At 43.1% G+C, this 21,108-nt stretch overlaps 1 protein-coding gene across 7 annotated transcripts in view; it reads right to left on the reverse strand.

The window, feature by feature from the left end:
- Positions 1 to 718: 718 nt before the first annotated feature.
- Positions 719 to 21,108, reverse strand: part of RBM47 (RNA binding motif protein 47) — a 75,696-nt gene continuing 55,306 nt past the window's right edge. For 6 of the 7 annotated variants that reach the window (XM_038134875.1, XM_038134878.1, XM_038134874.1 and 3 more), the window contains 4 exons: positions 9,396 to 10,555; positions 7,714 to 7,920; positions 3,941 to 4,143; positions 719 to 3,567 (listed from right to left, as the gene is read on the reverse strand). In XM_038134875.1, coding sequence (XP_037990803.1) covers positions 3,322 to 3,567; positions 3,941 to 4,143; positions 7,714 to 7,920; positions 9,396 to 10,524 — 1,785 coding nt within the window. In that variant the 5' untranslated portion in view covers positions 10,525 to 10,555 and the 3' untranslated portion in view covers positions 719 to 3,321. The remainder of the gene's footprint in view (positions 3,568 to 3,940; positions 4,144 to 7,713; positions 7,921 to 9,395; positions 10,556 to 21,108) is intronic. The other variant, XM_038134873.1, reaches the window with a different exon arrangement.

Raw genomic sequence — 21,108 nt, forward strand, 5'->3', positions numbered from 1 at the left:
TTTCTCCAGGAGAATATTGTGAGAGACAGTGTCAAAGGCTTTACTAAAATAAAGTTAGACAACTTCCACAGCCTTTGCCTCACCAACTAAGGGGGTCACTCCTGATAGTTCCCTGGTTTCTCCTTCCACTCCTTCTTGTAGATAGTTGTCAGATTTGATATCTTCCAGCAACTGGGATCTCTCTTCTCCACAGACTTGGTACTTGCAGCAAATTTTCTCCAGGTGTATTTACACCAAGGAAACAGCCAGGGAGTCTAGAGTACTGCAAATCAGGTGCAGCTTAGCTTTCTGTGTATTTGAAGCATGGAGCATGCTGAAATGAAAAGGATGAACCAGTTCCCAGTGCTCCTGCCTGGCAGTGAGGACATACAAGAGAGATCTACAGGAATTTGTGCATTGGGAGGATGGAAAGCACAGAGATGTTAGCTCCAGCTCCATCCACATCTAGGCACTGACTCTAAACAAAGAGAGATTTAGGTTATTCAGAGGATGCTGGAAGAATGGAGAGATGCCCAGTATGCATGCTGGGAAGGTCACTGTCTTCTGCAGGTGGTGGGACAGAGAAGTCAGTGGGACAGTTCATCTCCCCTCCCTGCAGGAGCCTGCAGGGATGCTAGCTGCAGTGCCCTGCTCCCCTCCTGCCCTGAACACCCTCTTCCCAGCTTGAAGGGGAGCACAGCCTTGGCAGAGTGGGATGTTGCAATGAAGTAACAGTCTCTGTTTTTAAAGAATGCTTTATTCACTACATCCTAGAAATGTACCATAAATGGAGCAAGAACTAAATAAACTCAGAGGCTTCTGACAATACAGAGAAGAGAGATACAATAAAATATCTAAAATATCAGCTCTTTTGAGAATAAGGCACACTAGCTTTGTTTTTTTTTTTTACATATACTTTTTTTTTTCTTAGAATAGTTTGTTCTTAACCTAAAGATGTTCACATTTCAAGTTATTAGACTTACCTCAGTAGTAGTGTACATGAAATGGTTTAGAAGTAAATGTCAAGACAGGCATGGGCAGGAGGCTCAGCATGACCTGGCTGCCTGCATGCCTGGGTCCTGCCTCCATCCTGGGTGCTGCCTGCTACTACCCTGGCATGGGCCGCACCCACTGTTGGCTGGGGACACCTCACGGTTTTCCCTCATTGGCTCCTTTCTCTTCCTGCCATCTCTGTGAGCAGCAGGTCCCTTGTCCTGTTGGCAGGGGGAGGATTAGTGGGAAGGGAGCCATCACCCTTCCTGTCTCCTCTGGGGGTCAGCCATGGCGTGGGGCTGGGAGTGGGCCAGCAGAGGCCCAGACCACTGGGCTGCCTTTTCCTGGCCCCAGGGCTGTTTGTGCGTGGCCCAAGGACCCACGCTGGCGTTTAGTGTTGAGCCATGTAAGACCTTAGACTGGAGGACTGGAGGAGGCAGTGCTGGACTCTGGCTGGGGGCTTACCCCTCAGGCTTTGCCCAGACCTCCTCCTCTCTTGCCCTACACAAGGGCAGGACCTTGGGGCTGAGGTCTGGGTGTGCTTTCGATGTGCCCGTACAGACAATAAAAGTTTCCTGGGAAGGGGCGTGGAGGGGCAGAGTCCAACCTAATGGGTAACCTCACAGTGCTTTTGCTAATGGGTTGACAGGGTCAAGGGGAGCTCAGCTTGTCTGAGCAAGAGCACCTAAAATACAACTGCTCAATTTTGAGGCAAGCAAAAGCAGTGTATTAAAAAGGTCACTTAACTGAGCTCAGTGTGGTCTGGAAGTGGTTCAATTGTCAAAATATGGCCAATGTGAAACCCCTTTGGTATGTACTTATACATCAGAAAGTAAAGGAACATTGTTTACTGACTCCCTACTTCTCACCTTTTGTCACCAGACTTGTGTTTGTAGAGCTGATGCACTTCATACAAAGGGCAAGACACTTTTTACCATTTTACTCTATTTTACATTCACTGCACTACTAAACAAAAGCCTTTAAACAGGCCACAAAACACTGCAAGAATATATTTACTTCTTAATAAAACAAACTTTTTTATAACATTGCAATAAAAGGTTCTTGCTTTGTGGCAAACCACATACCATGTAAATTTGCAACATAAAATGACTTTAAAAATGTATATTAAAAGATATTTACAAGCTCTATGTCTTAAAATCATTGGGTCTAATCACTCCCACCCCTGATGTGCATGTACAACTCCAGTTGTGGAGAAGGGGAATTAAGAGTGGAAGGGAAGCTGGGAGGGAGGCTAGCCCTGTTTCACTAATTCCAGTATCACTACCACCCCTAGTACCTTTGAAATTTCTCATGGAACGTGATGGAGCAATGAGTAAGTAATGCTCACATCCTCTTGGCGAGAGCGTGGCTACTCTTGCTAACAGCAGCATACGTTCTCAGTCACTACAACATATACTTCAATGAATAAAATGAAGAGCATTGAGAAAAAGCCTTGGCTTTATACTGGATGAAGATCTAAGTCAAGACACCTCGCACGAAACATCAGCTACTCGTTTCTGTACATGCTGCAACTACAAGTAGCTTCAATAAATAGAAAATCCAGTTGCTGAGGAAAACTTGGAGCCTTTCTGTAGCTAAAAACAAGCCTGCAAATCACACTGTGAAGAGGTATGTGTGAGGAGGCTTTTTTTTCTTTTCTCTTTCTCCCAAACAGGCAATATTACTTGTGATTTCAAATGAGAATGAGCAGATTGTATTAATGCCAGCAAAAAATGCAGAGGTCTTGCACATTTTTCAAATTGCACTTTCCAGTATAATTTTTAAATAAGATACTTGTTGTTTTCTTCTTAAAAAACAAAACAAAATAAAACAAAACAACTAAGGTATGTATTCTTTAAATATTGAATATACTCTTCAAAATATATTGTTAAAACTTTCCCTAGCTGCTCAGGTGTGCTTTTTAATATATAGCTGATATATTATTAAAGGCACTACAAAATAGACATCTCTGGAGTGCAGAAATTACTAAAAAATAACCTTCATACCACAAATATATTGAAAATATAACTGCTAAAAAAAAAAAAAAAGACCCTATGCAACCCTACTGCAGTGCATATAAATGCATGTCAGTGGTGGGCTGGATGCACCGAGGTCCTTTGGAAATGTATGAATACAGGCATGTTAAATTTTTAAAAATAGCCTAAAAAAAGTTAGTGAAAACTTCAAGCATAGAAAATATTTCAAACATGTTTTTCTATGACATTCTTCACTTTCTGCATTGTTTTACCAAGCCCAAATGTTTACTCTTTCGCAGACAGTTCTTTCTTCATAAATAGTAAAGTGTTCCTTCAGTGTGTGTTTCTCCACCACCCTCCTCTGCCGACAGTTTCAGTACGTCTGGTAGACGTCGTGGATGGGCACCTGGATGGTGGCGGCTGGGAATGCCGGGGGGATGTAGCCAGCGTATCCCCCGTAGGCGGCGGCGGCAGCGGCCGCGTTCTTCTGTAGCGTGGCTATCGTTGCTGTGGCCGCGGCAGGCGCTGCAAATGGCACATAACTTGTCCCGTAAATCCCAGCGGCAGGGATCCGCTGCACGTTGGGAGTCATGGTGTACACCGGTGTGATGGGGCGACCCTGGAAGGAAAGGGTTCAGACCTCAAAAAATGTACTTTGTTGTGACATCCCCACTTCCATGCCCTGAATGGCAAACCCCCTAGAAGGGAAGGAGGTAATGGAGAGGGTAGGCAGTACGTGCCCTGTTGATTGAGAATTATGCTGTCACGGGAGGCTGCTCCCCCCTCACAGTTTGGGTCCCCCACAGTGGGGAAAGCAACTGCCCAGTGTGCAGATGTCTAAGACACGTCAGATGAACTCCAGGGCTCTTGGGCACTGTGACATCCTCAAGAGCATGTCCCGAACAGAAGCAGGGCAAGAGACTAGGCTTTCCCCCCGCCCTGGGTATGCATAGCAGGATGTGTGGGAAGCAGGATTTCTGTGCTGAGCTCACCTGGAAGGGAGGAGGTGTTGAGACAGCTGGTATTACAGCTGCGGCTGCAGCTGCTGCGGCAGCTGCTGCACTGGCTGGGTCCTGCTGGACAGCTATAGGGTTGATGATGTGCTCAACAGTGTGAATTTTGCCATCTTCCATCATCTTGGCTGGTGGTGCGGCCTGAAACATGGAGTACTGGGCACCAATGGCAGGGATGGCCACTAGGAGAGACCAGACATATCAGATACATCAGGAGAGAGTTTCCAGTACCTCTTGTCAAAGGCTCTCCCTCCCAGCTGTGCCAACTCTCCAGCAGTGATCCTGTGCTGCTCTTAGCAGGGGAGGTTGCCTTTTGTGCAGGCAGGGGACCTGGGGCACCTCTTCCCTCCCATGCATGGGAGCACCATAGCTGATGCACAGTGACAGGCTCAGTGCTGTTTGGTCCAGCATTTTCCCCCATGCTCCTGCCACGAGTATCCTAGGGCCAGAGTCCTCCTGGGGACTGGGAGCTGTGACCCAGATTTACACAACCCCTTCTCACCACTGCTGTCCTTCCCTCTGGCCAAGAGTGTGGCCTGAGCATAAGGGGTAAGAGTGAGGTCCCTGCTTCAGCTGTTGACATCAAGGAATATGTAGCTGCCATAGGAAGAGCTGCTCCAGGACAGAAAGTTGTGGTTTGTACTCCAGAAGTTACAGGCAGCAATGGGTCTGCTTTACATGCCATCCTTTGGCCAACCCTGTGAAAATATCAGCTCTTTTACCAGCATTTCACAGGACTAGCTTGGCTAAATATGTTTATTTATTTAGCCATCTATCTGCTACAGGATCAATCTACTTAATGACATAAAAAAAACTCCAATAAACTTCTCTTTAGGGAATTCTCCCTCATTGGGAGAAATTGGACAACATGATGTAATTAGAGCCATGGTCTTTCAAAGGGAGAACTCTCTGGTCACAATAATAGTGTTCAGGATAGTGAGCTTGTACATGGTCCAAAATGGAGCTTCATGGCTTGCTTAGGGAAGAAACATTCTTTGCTGAACATTCCCAGTAATCAAAATAATTGCACGTGGCCTGGCAATGTGCACTTGTAGCCAAGAAAAACCAGCTGTATTCTGGGCTGTATCAAAAGCGGTGTGGCCAGCAGGTTGAGGGAGGTGATTCTGCCCCTCTATTCTGCTCAGGTGAGACTCCACCTGGAGTGCTGTGTCCAGTTCTGGGGTCCCCAATATAAGAAGGATGTGAACCTGTTGGGGCAGGTTCAGAGGATGTTAAATGAGATGGAGCACCTCTGCTGTTAAGTCAGACTGAGAGAGTTGGAGTTGTTCAGCCTGGAGAAAAGATGCCTCTGGGATAAAGACCACTACTGGAGCTTTTCAGTACTTAAAGGGAGCCTATAAGAAAGACTTTATGGTAAGGCCTGTAGTGATAGGACAAGGGTTAGGCATAAGAAAAGGATACTCTATAATGAAGGTGATGAGACCCTGGTTGTCCAGAGAAGTTTTGTGTTGCTCATTATTGGAAATGTTCAAATTCAGGTTGGATGGGCCTTTGAGCAACCTGATCTAGTTCAAGACATCTCTGCCCATGACAGGGGCATTGGATTAGATATCTTTAAAGTCTCTTCCAATGGAAACCATTCTGTGATGCTATGATTTCCATCATTGCCTCATATTGCACGTGTCAGCATTCCGCTTGCGAGCTTTTTAGCAGTAAGGCCATTCACAAGGAAATAAAGTAATCAATAAATAATGGATGATGGACTAAGAGGTGGCGTTGGCACTTATGGGAGGTGCGACCACTAAGCCAGAAATGAAGCCTAATATGTAAACAGGTTTATTTCGGTGCAATGAAACTTTGCAATGTTAAAGTGTGCAGTTATGCCTGGTGGAAGGAGGTGACAGAAAGCAGTACTCTTGCTCTGATCCTGGAGACTGCAACAAGGAAGCTGATCAGATATCTTTCATGCAGAGATGTGTCCTCCACCAGTGCACCACTACTGTTTCCTCAAGCAGAAATCCCCAACTCATGAGGTTTTCCAGTTCTCCTTTTACATTAGGTCCACCTGGCCAGGTCAAACCGGTTTTATCTCTGGTTTAAATATCCTGGATAATTTCTTACCAAGGCAAAGAGCTCACATGCTCGATTCTACAATAACTTCTGGCAGAAAAGCAGTAGCAGGCAACTGGAGTATTGGGGTGACCTCCCAGGAGTATTCCAACTATTTGCAAAAAAATGAGCTTTAATGTTGGTCTAAACAGTAGGCAGGAGACTTTACAGTCAGTACATTTCTACTCCTCTGTTCTGGTAATGTGCTTTCAAAATCATACCCTCTTAATAACAGAGGTAATTCTTGCATGTGGTACCTCTTATTAGATCAGCTGATCTGACTGGGGAAAACAGACCAGGTGCTTCTGTGTTCAGAGGCTGTGCTGGAACCACGCAATAGGGGAAGGTCTGATAAAAAAAAAAAAAAGCTGAATCTCAACATTCTTCCAAGTGTAGAAACATTTTGACTTGACCTTCAAGCTTTTGTTTGGCAGTCGAATGAAATATAGACACCACTAATAAGCTTGCATTTCCAAGCTCACTTTTCAAGCATCCTTTAGTAATACCTGGAATTCCTAAAGTATCTTTGCAAACACACATAGTGGTAATATTTTCTGGTGGTGAGTGGGTAGTTTTCTCAGGAAGTCTGATCTTTCTCCAACTCTAATCTTAACAGCCTTCCTTTGTCTCTAGACTTCTGATATTTTCTCATCCAGCTGTTATGAGGAATTCTTCACAGACTTCATTAGATGCAAGCTGTAATTTTCACTGACATAAATGAAACATGCTTTGGGAAACCACAGTAGCTCTATTATTAAGCAGAGATTACATCTTGCCATTTACAGTTTACTTGGAAAGAAAAATAGAGAGAAGACATCAGGACTTTAGGATGGGGTCCCCATCCCCTTCAAGGACCTTTTTCCTCAGGCTACTTTTTCAAATAAAAATCTTTCCAAAGAAGATCTTGAAGAAATGCAGAGCTTCAGCTTTCCTCTTGTTCACTTGGGAATGGCAAGGGCTGGGTACTCAGCTGACAAAGCAGCAGAAGGAGGCAATCCCTCCCCCAGCCCTTGGACTGGCCCATCAGAGCCCAGCAGAGACGAGAGCACTCCTGTAGGCACTGCACAGCTGCAAAGATGGACCCCGAGGGCTCCCTGCCTTGCTCCTTCCCCATGCCACTGATGGAGATGGAGGAGCTTGCCTCACCCAGGGACTTTCCTACAATGGGAAAGCCCCAGATCCTTTTCTCAGCCTCGTACCACTGGAGCAAGATGACTAAACAGGGCAGGGCTCCATCCTGGCTGGAAATCTAGGATAGGAATCTCCTAGGGTGAAATTAGCATTGAAGACACTAAAAGAGAGGAAGATTGATCTTAGTCACCATGTTCTGGTTTACATGACTAGAAGGAGAGGAAAGTCTGCTTCCTCCTAAACAAATGCCAAAGGGGAGAGGAGGAGGAGGAGGAGGAGGAGTTGCTTTAGTCCTTTTTACTTTGGCCTGAAGAACTCCCAGATATTTGTGTCCCCTAGCCTGTTGTGTGCCTCTTGTGTGAAGAAAGTCTGGCCAGGGCCAGGAGACGCTCAGCACAAGGGAGCACTGAGCCCCAACCCTGGAGACATCCCCATTGCTGCAGTTGCAGTGGTGGACTGGCCCTGGAGGGGTCCTCACATGCTTGAGACAGGGCTTGGAGAGGGGGCCTGCCCACCACCCCTGCTTTCCTCCCCTCCCTACACATACTAACCTGCACCAGGCTTAATGGCCACTGGGTTGACTGCAGGTAACTCCAAGTTGGGAACCAGTTCAAATCCTTTCTCTTGCTGTTTTCCTTTGCCTTCATGGTACCTGCTGTAGATTCCACGGCCGGCGGAGTATCCCCCCAGGTAGGAGCCCCTGGGACCCGGAGCTCTGTTGCCAGCAGCACCTCGCCCTCTGCCTCGTATGCTGCCTGCTTATGATAACAACACAGAAGGTGGTGAATAATGGAGAGTGAGAGTCCCATGGGTAGCACAAGTGACCCCAGGCTGAAGTCTGGGGGCTTGCACTTAGAAATGTGGCTGCTTAAGTCAGCATGATTGAGTCTTAGTGACCCTGCTTAGGAAACAGAAGTGCCTGAGAAGCATCCAGTAAGCCTATGCTCGTTTAGCTTTTGATATTTGTGAGCAATATTAACTGCTCATTTAAGTTGATGGAACTCTTCTGACAAGTGTTACAGGTTCAATGCAGTCAGTATAGAGTGAGGGGATCCTCTGGCTGATTTCTGTGCATTAGGAACAGCTTCTGCTTTCAGCAGTCCTCCAGAGGAGACCCAACTTGTCAACTGGCTGCAATGGGACCCTGCCGAGATGGCACAAGGTCACACCTGCCCTTTAATCAACACTGTCCCACGACTGCAGATATTTTCACTAATGTTGTTTCATTGTTTTCTCTGCTATTTTATTAGGTGTATATAACCCATTTCCAAAAATATTGACTTTATTCATCTTAGTGACTCCACATGTGTTATGACAGTACTTTGAACACTGCAGTATTGATGTATTTTATGATGGTCTAATTGAATATTTAGACTTTTACTCAACTCTGTCATAGTTCATTGCTAGTACAAATCTGGAAATTGAGAAGAAGCTGAAATTCTTGAATGACTAGGGTTAAAAATACTTCTCGGTTTATGTGGGTGTTTTAAGAATGTAATTATGCTAAATTGCTTCTTCTGTGGAAATACACATCAAATGTCAGGAAACTCTAATTCCTGTAAGTACAGGACAGTTATAATTATAATACCAGTTATAGCCATTAGGGTTTTTTAATGAATAAGTGATTTTTGGTTAATTTTTAATGACTCTAACAGATAAGTAATTAAGGTACACATAATAAAAGAATTATTTTTCACTCACGTGATTCCTTCTGCTTGTAGTTCTCAAATGACTTTATGAAGGACAGCATTGCTGTCATTTTAATGTGGAAGGTAAATGACACCTAGAGAGCTCCTAACTAAGGCTTTTTCCTAACCTTCTTCCCTTTGGATAGGTCACCATACCCACGCCTCCAGAGCACTCTGTCATAGGATCCAGCTCTTTGAAAGGAGACATCAGATGATGGAATCTTTAGACTTGCTCAGACATAGTACATCACTCATAAAAGCCAGATCCCCCTGTTCCCCATCCCATGCTTGTTTTTTACCTATTCTTAACCCTGTATATTTGATACCGCTCTCATACTATCTTGTACATTTGCAATTATTTATAGATAAATACACTTTGTGTAGTCATAAACTAAAGTAAAACCAACAGAAATATGACAAATAGGCCTATACAAGAGTATTAAGAAAAAATTGCATGGCACTAGCTGTCCTTTGGCTGAGGCAGACCTCTGGCATCAGCTGAAGATCAAACCTGCCCATCACATCCCCTGATCGTGCTTACTAACCTTTCACAAAGTAATCTCTGTTGGGCCCGATCAAGGCATTGTATGGATATCCATAGTATGCTAGTGTGTATGGATCACAAGAGTAAACATAGTTAGGTTGCTGCGTTACTTCAGAGGTTGCTGCAGCCCCTCCTTTTGCTGCTTTCTGGTAACGAGTGTATTGCTCCTTGTCTACCGGCTTGGCCAAGGTAACCTCCAGGCATGAGCCCTCTAGTTCAACACCATTAAGGTTGTTCATGGCATGGATGGCATCTTCCCTGGTTGTAAAGTGAACAAAGGCATAATCACGTATTTTTTTCACTCTCTCTACACAGCCGGGGTTAAACTGACCAAACACCTTTTTAATGGTGTCCTCTGTGGTCTCAATCATTAAATTTCTCACATATAAGATTTTAACAGTCTCCATGACATCTTCATCCACGTCTATCTCTGGTTCAGCCCAGTCAACAGCAATTTGATGTCCCCACAGCTGGATCCTTCCTGGCATGAGTTTTCTCCTGGCCATGGCTGCTGCTCGATGGCTCTCATACTCCACAAAGGCAAAGCCTCTGTTCTTCATTTTGTCTGCGGCGCTGGCATACACGATGACATCCAGCACGCCTTCTGTCACCTTGGCAATCTCTTCCAGGATCTCCTCTCTCTTCTTCATCTTGGGAATGCCTCCGATGAAGAGCCGGCAGTTATCCACGCTGCAGCAGACACCCAGCAGCCTGCCGGGACGGATTTCATAGTTGTTCAGCTCCCTGACGGCGCGCTTCGCCTCGTGCTTCTGTGTGTACATCACGAAGGCGTAGCCACGGTTCTTGCCATCAAAGTCCATCATCAAGCGCATCTCGTAGATGCGGCCGACAGACTCGAAGACGGGGACGAGCTCATCTTCATAGACGTCGCGGGGGATTTTGCCCACAAAGACTTCGCAGCCACGAGGAGGGTGCAGGCCCTCCCAGCCGGGAGGAGGGCCTCCGTACTTGCGTTGCCCGTTCTCCTGGATCATACTGTATCCAGTGCGAGCCATGAGGGCCAGCAGAGCTGCCTCGTTGGGTGCACCGGCAACACCTTCAGGGACTTTTGTGGTGGCCACATTGGTGGAATCATTGCTCATCCTTGCAGTAGAATCCTCAGCGGTCATGGTGTCAAACTCATTCACAGCGTGATAAAACCTGGACAAATGAAGAAGGAGGACACTCGTTAAAAGCTATTAGCTACCATGAGAATTTCTTCTCTCTCTTTCATTTTCCTGTAGTTGTTCTGCAAGTTTCTTTTTCAAACTGGGACTAAGGCTGCAGAAAAACAGAGGAACAAGCCACACCAGCCTGAAAAGTGATACTATAGGGACAGCACATCCTGGACATAGGCAAAGCTCCTCTTTGAGGGAATGGTTGAGGATCACCTGCCCACACATCCCAGGCATCAAGAGCTGCTGTCACAGGACACCAAAGGCACATGAATGGATGCCATCAAGTACCTCAAAATCTCAAGACCTCTTTGAAATGGTAGGAAGGAGATTACAAAGAATTGGCAGAGAGAAGATACTGACAGGAAAACAGAGGTACCCTACAGAGCCTTCTCCTCCCTCTCAGTCACTCATCGGTTAATCCATTTCCTCCTGAACAGCACAAGCACCAGGTGCCACATTCCGTGGTGAAAGGTGGCAAATGCATGAGAAGCACCGTACAGTTTCCATTTGATAACAACCCGTTGCTCCTCTAGACATCTGCAGTAACTGTCAAGCAGGAAATAATAAATGCACTTTGGCAGCAGGGGTGGGGGACAATTCTTGTTCTTTGGTGCAAAGAGTGATCTGACAAGGTTCTGGGTTGCCTACTGCTTGTGTTACAATGACTGACGTGTTTGTCTCTTCCATTATTACAGCAGGACTTGACAAAAGCTAAAGAGACTCACTCCTTGATGAGAGGCTATGCTTTAAACCAAGTACAGCACTGCAAGCCAGCAAGAGGAAGGCAAATCTCAGAAACCTTATTCTGCATTTGAACACAAGCAGAGAGCACAGGAAATGTAGACATACAGGAAATGACCATGCTAACAACCAAAACTGCAAGACACTGAGCTTTCTTTCTGAGCACAATTAAATAAGACACCCTGGATTCTGAGAGTAGTTAGTTCATTGACTTTTAAAGCTGCAATGGTCCACCAGACAATTTAATACAAGTGATTGTATATGACATGGACCATTACATTTTAGTGTTATTTGCACATTAGGTGCTATAGCATTTATCTGAGTAAATTGTATCTTCCACAAGGACCTTGGCTGTAAGGAATCAGAGAGCTGTGGACCCTGCCACATCCCTGTATGGCTTGTTTGCTAACCACTCCATCATACAAGCAAGTGTGCAGTATTTCTCATGAGAATTTGTCTGGCTTTTGCTTCCAGATAGGATTAGATAGATTAAAGAGTTTTTCAAGACCTCTGCTTATGCCTTGTAGTGATATTTAAGTCACTTAATCATGACACAACTCTATCTTTTGAATAAAACTTGCAGGCTAAGCTCACAATTAGCTCACAATTTTTTCACCTAAAATTATTGCTTTTTGGTCTTTGGACAGTTCTCTAGAGCTTCAGCCTTTTTCACCTTTGCTATGTACAGGGATTAAGTTAATCCCTCCTTCTTCTCCCCAAGTTTCTGTCTGGCCAAAGCCTGCTTCTTCACACCTTCTCACTAGCAAGTCACATGGAGTTGGGTGGGTTGGTTTTCAATTCTAACCTTAAATCCTTTATAGAAGCACCACTTGCTCTGGTTATGTCCCATGTAGCAGGCATGACTTATGTTTATTACTCTGAATGCCACAACCTTGCATTCAGCCCTATCCCAACTGCCTTTTGAGTAGATCTCACCCGTTGAATGTTACACAAATGGCTCCTCCCCATTGTGTTTTACAACTCCATCAGTCTTTCCTTCGCTGATTTATTTGTCATGACTTGCATTCATCACCAGTCTGTTGATGGAACTGTCAAAATACACTGACCCTTGTAGGACACTGCAAATCACTGTAAGAAATGATCCAAATATTTGGGTTTGATAGGGTTATTTTTTATTTTAAATAAAAAAGGACAAAGCTTCAGAGAGATTTATTTATTCTATACAGTTTTCTTATTCAGTGAGACACAGGTTTCTCTCTGTCCCATAATTGCATTGCTGATCACTAAGGAAGATCTTTCATTAGTGCAGCAAGCCCAAGTTCACAAAGATAAAGGCACAAATTTTAGGCACCAAAGTCTGATTTGTATGGTTCACAAAATCCATTAAAATCCTAGGAACCTCAGGACCTAAGATTTTTTTCAGTAAAGCTTCTGAGCTGCCCAGAATTGTGCTGGTCTATACCCAGAGGTGCCTCTGCACAAGCCAGAGCAAACATTGTTGAACCTGGTCCATCTCCTAAATGCATTTGGGATTGGGAAACCAGACCTGTGAACTTTGGTCTGTGGTAGGACCTGATCCTGCATGTGTTTTTGGGCCATGAGTGTTGTATGCTGATGCTTCTGAACCATTTTAATTTAAAAATATGGAGAGCAGAGAAGATAAAGAAAGTGGAGGGCAGTAAAAGTGATGCTGATGCTCAGAGAAAACTTTGGTAAACACAATTCCTTTGAAGCCAGATCTGTCATGGATAGCTTCTTGAACTGCTGTTGATACACTTTTCTCTCAGTTAAAAATATTATCCTTTAACAGTTAGACATTGTAATTTTATTCCTGGGAATATTTGAAATAATTAAGAAAGTTAAGGTGGAGTAAAACAGCTTCATTTTTCACTTGACAATTTGCTCCTAGAAGTGTAATTTCACCTTTCTTGGAATAAAAGCAAAGCTAGTTATGCAAACACTATGGTGGGAAATAATCATTACCTTTACATGGGCCACCTGTTGGCAAGTCAAGTATTTATCATCCCAAGTTTGGCTAAGTGTAAAAATTACCAATTCCATTCAAACAACCTGTTTTAGGTCAACTTACAAAATAGGCCTCTATATCTCTGTTATCTGCAGGGCTGTGTCTGGGGCTATAGTCTGCAAAGCTGCAGATGACTACTGGGTTTGTGGAGTGAGGGGAGATGAAACAATCTCCCCTGACCCCCAGAAACCAGTTGGTAATTCAGTGCATAATTAAAAATTCCTTATGAGCCTAAAATGCATTTATCCCTATGTAATTTCTTTTGCATCAAGATTCATGATCAAATGTGGTTTGGATTTTTTTTCCTGTGCAGCTACATACGCTAACAGTACATGAGTTTCATAAGTAAGTACTACCTAAGAAAGTCATAGAGCCCATATAGCCCTAATTTTTGTAACTAAATACACATTTAACAACTTGTTCATTGCCATGTTATACAATCAACATCTTGACTAGGTTCATACAATCAACACCTTGATAAACACCAGAACATTTATCATCAGTGATCACCTGTAGCTTGATGAGAAAATGCACAGGCTGGCTGGTCTGAGAGCTCTTCTCTCCTGCTGTTACTGCCTTTCAAAACAGGCTACTGACACAATCTAACCCTTTTCAGACTGAAATGCAATTCTTCTCAAGATAACAGTTTTTGAAAATACCAGTTTCCAAAGTGTTCAAACCTGCTTGTGCATTTTTTAAGTCAACGGTAAACTGGTCATGAAAACCTGCTACCGTGTGTTGTGGGTCTACACAAGGCATGGGCTGGTAATATGGGTCTAGCGGCCTTAATAAAGACTAACTGATTTCCAACATCCAAAAAGTGAGATCAATGCTAGAAACGGCAAAAATTTAGTCTCCATTAAAATTCAGTGTCTTGTGAAATATAAATGCTTGGTTTCTAGGCTCTGAGGAGGAAGGCAGACCTGATCTTGATAACATAGATTTAAAAAAAAGAGAGAGAAAGACAAATACATTTTTATCAAGAAAGGCTGTTAAAAGACAGTTAAGTTTTAAATGACTCACTATCAGGACTGAAACAAGTCCTTGGCTTCCTTTTAGAAAAAAGTAAATCCTGCTTGATTGTTCACGCCATGTTAGATGGATGCTAACATCTGCCAGCCTACCAGGAGTGAGGCTTACCAGCCCCTCAGGAGTGAGGCATACGAGCCCTTTGTTCCTCTGTTCCAAGGACTTTCTCACACAGGTGAACTTGCAGACATATGTGTTTCACTGAAACCATTAAAATTTCACTTTACCCTGCTTATGAAACTCCTCTGCTGCCAGTAGGAAGGGTGTAAATAGTTGTTGCCCTAAACATTAATTACCTTCTCTTTTAAGGTACTTCTTTCCCACATCCCAGAATATTAAATGGCAAGCTTACTGTGTTGGCAGTGACTGACCTAAAGCATACTGTGAGCAGGCTGATTAACTGAGGCAGATATTTTATTAAGTAGAAATACCACACCTTGATCAACAACAATACAGGGCCACATGGTGATGTCCCTTGTCCCAGGGCAAAGGCAGCTTGGGGCCCCATCAAGAAAGCAATGCCCAAAGTCCACTTGTGAACTTATCCCTGGGTTAGTCCAGCACTGGGCAGTGCCCCACAAAGTTAGGCAGACGCATTCTCCTCTGTTGACCCAAGCATGGTCAAACAGGCTTTTACAAACACAGGGACACAGCCAGTGTCCTTGTGGCAGTAACTGTGTGTCCACTTCACCCACGTGCTCCTATAAAATGAGGTTGTTTATGTCTGGACTTAATTCATCCCTCCAGTTTTGTGTTACATGGGTTTAGTGGCATCATCTGTGGGTGACATAACTGCTGGCAGTCCCAAAGCCTGGGGACAGGTGCCAGCACCACCACAACAGGAGAGACCAGGGAGATGCGCTGTCTCTGTGATAACTGTCCAGGGGAGGAGGGATGGGGACACCTGTGCCCCACCTACAGACCCTGTACTGCACAAACTCCCACTGAGCTGACAGGGCACGCCCTCATGGACTCTGCACAGCTACTGCTTCCCTCAAGAAACTGCCACAGTTTTGCATTTTAAACCACAGAGGGAAAGAAAGTTGCTGAAATTTCAAATATACCCAGTTGGCAGAGGAAAATAACAGCTACTGGTTTAAATGTGACCTTCCCAGTATTTTACTTGAAATAATAAGGGAAAATGTTAATCCTGATGATGTTAATGATAGGCAGCAGCTCTAAAAGCATGGCTGTCATTAAAGTTCTTTATTTCAAATCCTGACTCTATTCTCATGACAACTTTGTATTCATAAAACGCATACAAAACCAACAGCTTACTAAGAACAACTGTGTAATTTTATCACAAACATCAGACACCCCAGAAATGCTCCTGCTGAAAACCCAGTTTGCCTGTTTAGAGATCTATTGACTGAACAGAAAAATTCAAATGGCCTCATCAATTCTAAATAAGGTAGTGATTCGTGCATTGCTTCAAGTGTCCTGAGCAAGTTACCTCCCTGCTTAAAGATGATTACAGTATCATTATACATCACTTTGCTCTTTCTTGACAAGATTGTCACTCTTTTCCTCCTCATTAATTTCCTAAATGACCTAAACCAGGCAGGTGTCTTTGAGACTGTTGCCAAAGCTGAGCCATGGCATGCCCAACTGCAGGATCTGGGGCCAGTGTGGGGATCAACAGGAACTGGACCACACCTGCTTTCCTACATTCTGCCATTAATGAAATTCAGGTGTCCAAAGCTGAAATTTGTGGTGGGTCAGTGCAACAGAGTGCAGCATTTCAGGACAGCTTTTTGGCCAAGGCCCTTTTCTGAAGGTCTTTTGGGCAGGAAAGTGAAGGTTACATGGGATGGATGATGCCTTCACCCTTTTACAAAAAAGCCATACCTGAGGCCAACAGGCCATGACAATGTCTGCAGTATGTCAGACACATATCTTTACCTGCAGCTGAACTGAGTGAAGAAATTGCCCCAGGCTAGGTGAAACATTTTGAAAAGGTGAATTTTCATAATCTGGGCCATTTTGGCAAAACTCAGCGGAAAAAGTGGTGAACTGTGTCAGCAGACCTGAAGGGGCAGGAACAACAGCTGGCGAGAGACTTGATGAGTAGCTTGTGATGAACGGCTTGGAAGAAAGTAACCTCAGCGATCATTGACAATGACATGTCTGTCTGCTGTGCAATTTATCCTCCTGCCAGCGCTGCTAAAGCACTGCTTATTCTCATCATCATCTGCATGCCTCAACCGGGTCATTGAACTTGTCCCTCTCGAGGCAGGGTCAGGAACGTTTTGGCTCAGGTGCTGCACGAAACACAATGAGATGTGCATGGAGCAGCATTTGCTGCACCACGTATTTCCCACATATGTTCTGACAAGAACATGCTCAAGCAGAGGCTCTCTGCCCACTAGAAGTACTATACTTAAATACAGAGAGCAACAGTGCCTGAGAGGTAGGATAAAACCAGCCTACTAAATCCTAAGGCTAGCTGCTGAAATTAGGACAAAAGGAAACAAGCCACAAGTTGCACCAGGGAAGGAAAGATTTCTTCATTGAAAGGGCTGGCAAGCATTGGAACAGGCTGCTCAGGGATGTGGTTGGGTCACCATCTCCAGAAGTATTTAAAAGACACGTAGATGTGGCAATTAGGGACATGATTTAGGGGTGGACTTGGCAGTGTTCAGCTAATAGTTGGATTCAACGATCTTAGAGGTCTTTTCCAACTTAAAGATTCTACGATTTTTATGAAATTCCCACTTCTACTATGGTGACAAGTGGCATTCTAATCTGAGCCTATCATCAGAGTTCTGACCATTGATTTCACTGCAAGAGTTTGTATTTCATGCTTAAACTTCAGTTTAATTTTGGTCAGTTAGTTACATTCACTTTGTATGGGGCAAGTTAATGTTCAAGGCCTGAAAAGCAGTCTTCAGAGTGGATTTACTGCAGGGATGGTCTGTGCATGGTTTTCAGTTTCTTAAATTTGTCTTAAGTGAATAAAGATGTTAAAAATGCTTGGTTCCATTTAAAACTCACCAAAATCTGTTGACTTTGACTTTTGATTGTATTGGGTTCAAAGAAAGAAACAGAAAATAAAGTGTGATATTTCTAATAGTACTCACATGTAGCATGACTCCCCTGACATCAATTACGAGATTCTAATGGCTGTAAGAGGGGTATATTTAAGATAGGGATGAGCACTACAGAAAATCTTGCTTTAAAGGTCTTGCAGGGACAGGTTATATTTTCCAGGCACCAATCAAAAGCAATGTATTTGGCTTAAAAAATTGTAACAAAATTACTAGAAATCTGTTCTTTTACTTCTTGCTCCGTTTTAGGAGGAAAACACCTGAAATTATTCTGTCAATTAATATCCTGGAATTTCTCAGGTTAAAACTTGAATGCTAATCAGATAATTTAACAAGGAATTTGTACAGTCAACAATTGCCTACAGCTTTAAAATAGGATTTCTTATTTTCACCATTATCATTAGAAAAATAACAATCACTGCTCTAATTCCGTTAACCATATTATATAATTTCCCTTGGTGTATTAATCTTACCTCATAAAAATTTTATGTACAATTAAAAAAATGGAGCTAAAATTATGAGTCCCATACAAAATAAAGTCACCTTGTGTTGTGCAAACGTCCTGCCTATCCTGTTACCAACTCTCTCTGCATCTTTCTACAGTGTATTTAATCTTGTGTGTGATCCACTTGCATTTTATGTAAGCACTATCCCTGCCTAGCAGTGAACATTCCCAGGAGGAAGGTCCCTCAATGACCTGATCTCCTGCTTAAAAACTGCAAAAATTATATTCAGTGAGATATGAGTAGTAAGTTTGGGTAAGCAAAAGCTAGTCTCCCCCCTTATTTTATGATGCACTTTTCTGCAAGTCATTCAGAACTTTGTCCGACAAGTTGTGTAACCCCTGTGTTATCCTGTTTGCCCCAGCTCCATCTTTTACCACTCCAGCTGATACTAATTCATAACTCTCACCTGTTTTGATAGGACTTGTTACTGGCTGAGGCTGAAGTCATTACCGTGCAATGTATTGAAGCCACACGTTGAGGAAGGCGAAGAAGATGAGACATGGTTTGTGTAATCACTATTATCAGCTGTCTAAATCAGGAAACAGCACAACCATCCCCTTCCCCCCAAATTCCCATATTTCAATCTAGTCAATAAAGTCCATCATTACCATGATCAGACAGGAAAATGCGTGACATATAAATTTCAGTGTACTCCTTCCTATTCTGGACGAGCTGTACTTGATGGGAAACTTTTTGCAGTGTTTCTTTACCAAAAATGAAATTAAACACTGTTCTCTGCAGAAATTCTGATACAGGTAAGTGTGTCCTCCTCATTAACTATCTGCTTTAGAAAGCATTCTGCTTGGAAAGGGAGAAAGTTTCATTCAGGATGGACTAAAAGCTCACAAGCTTTTGCCATAAGAAGGACAGGAGAAGCAATGTTCTGCAACTGAGAAACAAAACCACAACTAGACTCATCTGTTAATCATTACACGGGGAAGATAACACATTCACTTATTTCACTTCTTGTCCTTCTGAAGAAAAATCTTATATATGAACACGGTGATTTAATTCAATAATTGAAAATGTCTGTCAAAGTCTTTGCTGACCTCTGTGGTGCCGGAATTTATAACAAAGTATCTATCTGTCTGTCTACATAAAATTACAGTAATATGTTCCACTCTGCTGCGCTACCAATAGTATCTTAAAAAGTTCATAACCTACAGTTGTCTTTTCAGCTTTTCTGATCAAACTTTTTTCTCTAACTCTCCTGGAGATTCCAGAGTGAAGCATAACACATAACATCCTGCCTGTTTACATAAAGTCTACTTGCTTAGTCAAATTTATTACAATAAAAATAGCTTCAGAATTTTCAGTTTACCCTAATCCCATGCACTACTTTTATTGCAACATTCTAAGCTTTGTGTATACCACGTGAACACTGCAACAACAGGGGGCCCAACCTGCAACCCTGCTTTCAGCAGGAGGCAGAGATTCCAGGAAAAGCTCAAAGTGGCTCAACATGTTCCCTCCCCCTCAGGTCACTGAAATGAAAATCAACATAAAGCAAACCACAGTTGGGATGTGAATGTTCGCTGCTGAAAGTACATTAAACTCAAAGCATTAGGCTTAGTCGGTGGCTGGGGTTTTGTCCTTTTTTTTTTTCCTTTTTCCTTTGTGCACTGACATTTGACCCTTTTTATAATATGCACCTTGCACCACTGAAACCCAGTTAGTTATTAATTAAACTCAGGTACCAATGGCTGACTTGTACATATCACCATTTTAACTGCCTGGCGCTGCCCGTGCGGGGAGGAGTGGGGGCTGGAAGTCAATCCTCTCTCCTGTGAAATTCTGTCATATCGGCAGAAAGGAGCTGCAAAGTGCAGCAATTTGTACCTGACCTCTGATCTAAGAAGTTTGTACAGACCTTTGAACGTTGGGTTGGAGAATTGAGAAACAAGATTTACAAGTACAAGGAAGAGATTTTCAGCATTTGTTACCTGTGCCCAGTGTTAATATTATAAATTTTAAAAAAATGTTTAACCAAGGCAGGATATCTCTCAGAGGGCAACTCTCCTGTGCTGGGTTAATTAAAGACAATTTAATCTACTGAAATTACAGCTCACTCGGAAATATCTATGGTTTTGAAATGAAATTTCTGTTCACTCCAGAAAAGGAGTGGGGTTTGAGACACATATAATTTGAAATTCACCTTTTGTTGACCTTAAGCGAGATCATTTCTCTTTTAATTAGAAGCTGAAGAAAGAAGACAAGGATCATTTGATTCAATACAATTTTTTCAGCAAAGACTGGAGGTGAAATGCAGAATTGAATGGAAATCATTAAAAAGAGTAGCAAAATGGTAACTCCTTTGTTAACTTTATTTTTATGCAACATATTATCTAAACTTGATTATACCGTGCAAATCTATATGAGAAACCCATGGAAAAATAATCAAACCAACAACATTACAAGTTCTTGACAGACAGTCATGTGGCCTTGCCTTGACAAACACAAAGGACACGTTTCGATGTTCTGTTGGATTAACCGTGTCAATTTAATTAGAAACCTCTCTCAACTCTTACACGCACGGGCAAGGTCTTTGGTGCAACACCATCAGCTAACACCAACTGCAGACTGCTTTGGGTGTGAAGGCCTTCAGAGATCAGCTGTGATAACACGACTGAAAAAGATGTCCTTTCTGCAACCCAGTCTGCCAGGCCATGGAGCACTGCAGGGGACAGCAGTAACATTTGCCATGACATCCCTCAAACGTTCTGAGCACAGGCTGTCATCCATGGCAAGCTTGGATGTGCAAAGGGAGAGGGGGTGCTTTACAGATACATTTTGATTCATGGTTTCAAGTCCACCTAGCTCAGGACAGGACACCATTATCTTCAGCTGCTGCATCTGGTCCACATGTAAATTGACATTTTTGTCATTGGTTTTTAATTGAACCTTACTTTCAACTACTACATTTATTTTTTTTTCCTGGTTTAAGTTCAAACTTCGCTATTGTTATCAGCACTGACCCCAATAAAACAATAAATTAATAATTAAATAAATAAGGGTGAACAGATTAGCGTCATGTGTCCAATGTCACATGCAAGTCTTACACATTTCACATGTGCGTAAGTAGAATATGAATATCAAAGCTGACTTTCTTTAATGCTTTCAAATTTTCAGTATGCAGATTGAGCTATATAGATTCATTTGTATTAATAACACTTGCATATATACCCTGTTTACTTAAACCTTCCTAGCCGCCTTCAATCTACAAACC

The sequence above is a fragment of the Motacilla alba genome, chromosome 4 (assembly GCF_015832195.1).
Source record: "Motacilla alba alba isolate MOTALB_02 chromosome 4, Motacilla_alba_V1.0_pri, whole genome shotgun sequence".
Taxonomy (NCBI): Eukaryota; Metazoa; Chordata; class Aves; order Passeriformes; family Motacillidae; genus Motacilla; species Motacilla alba.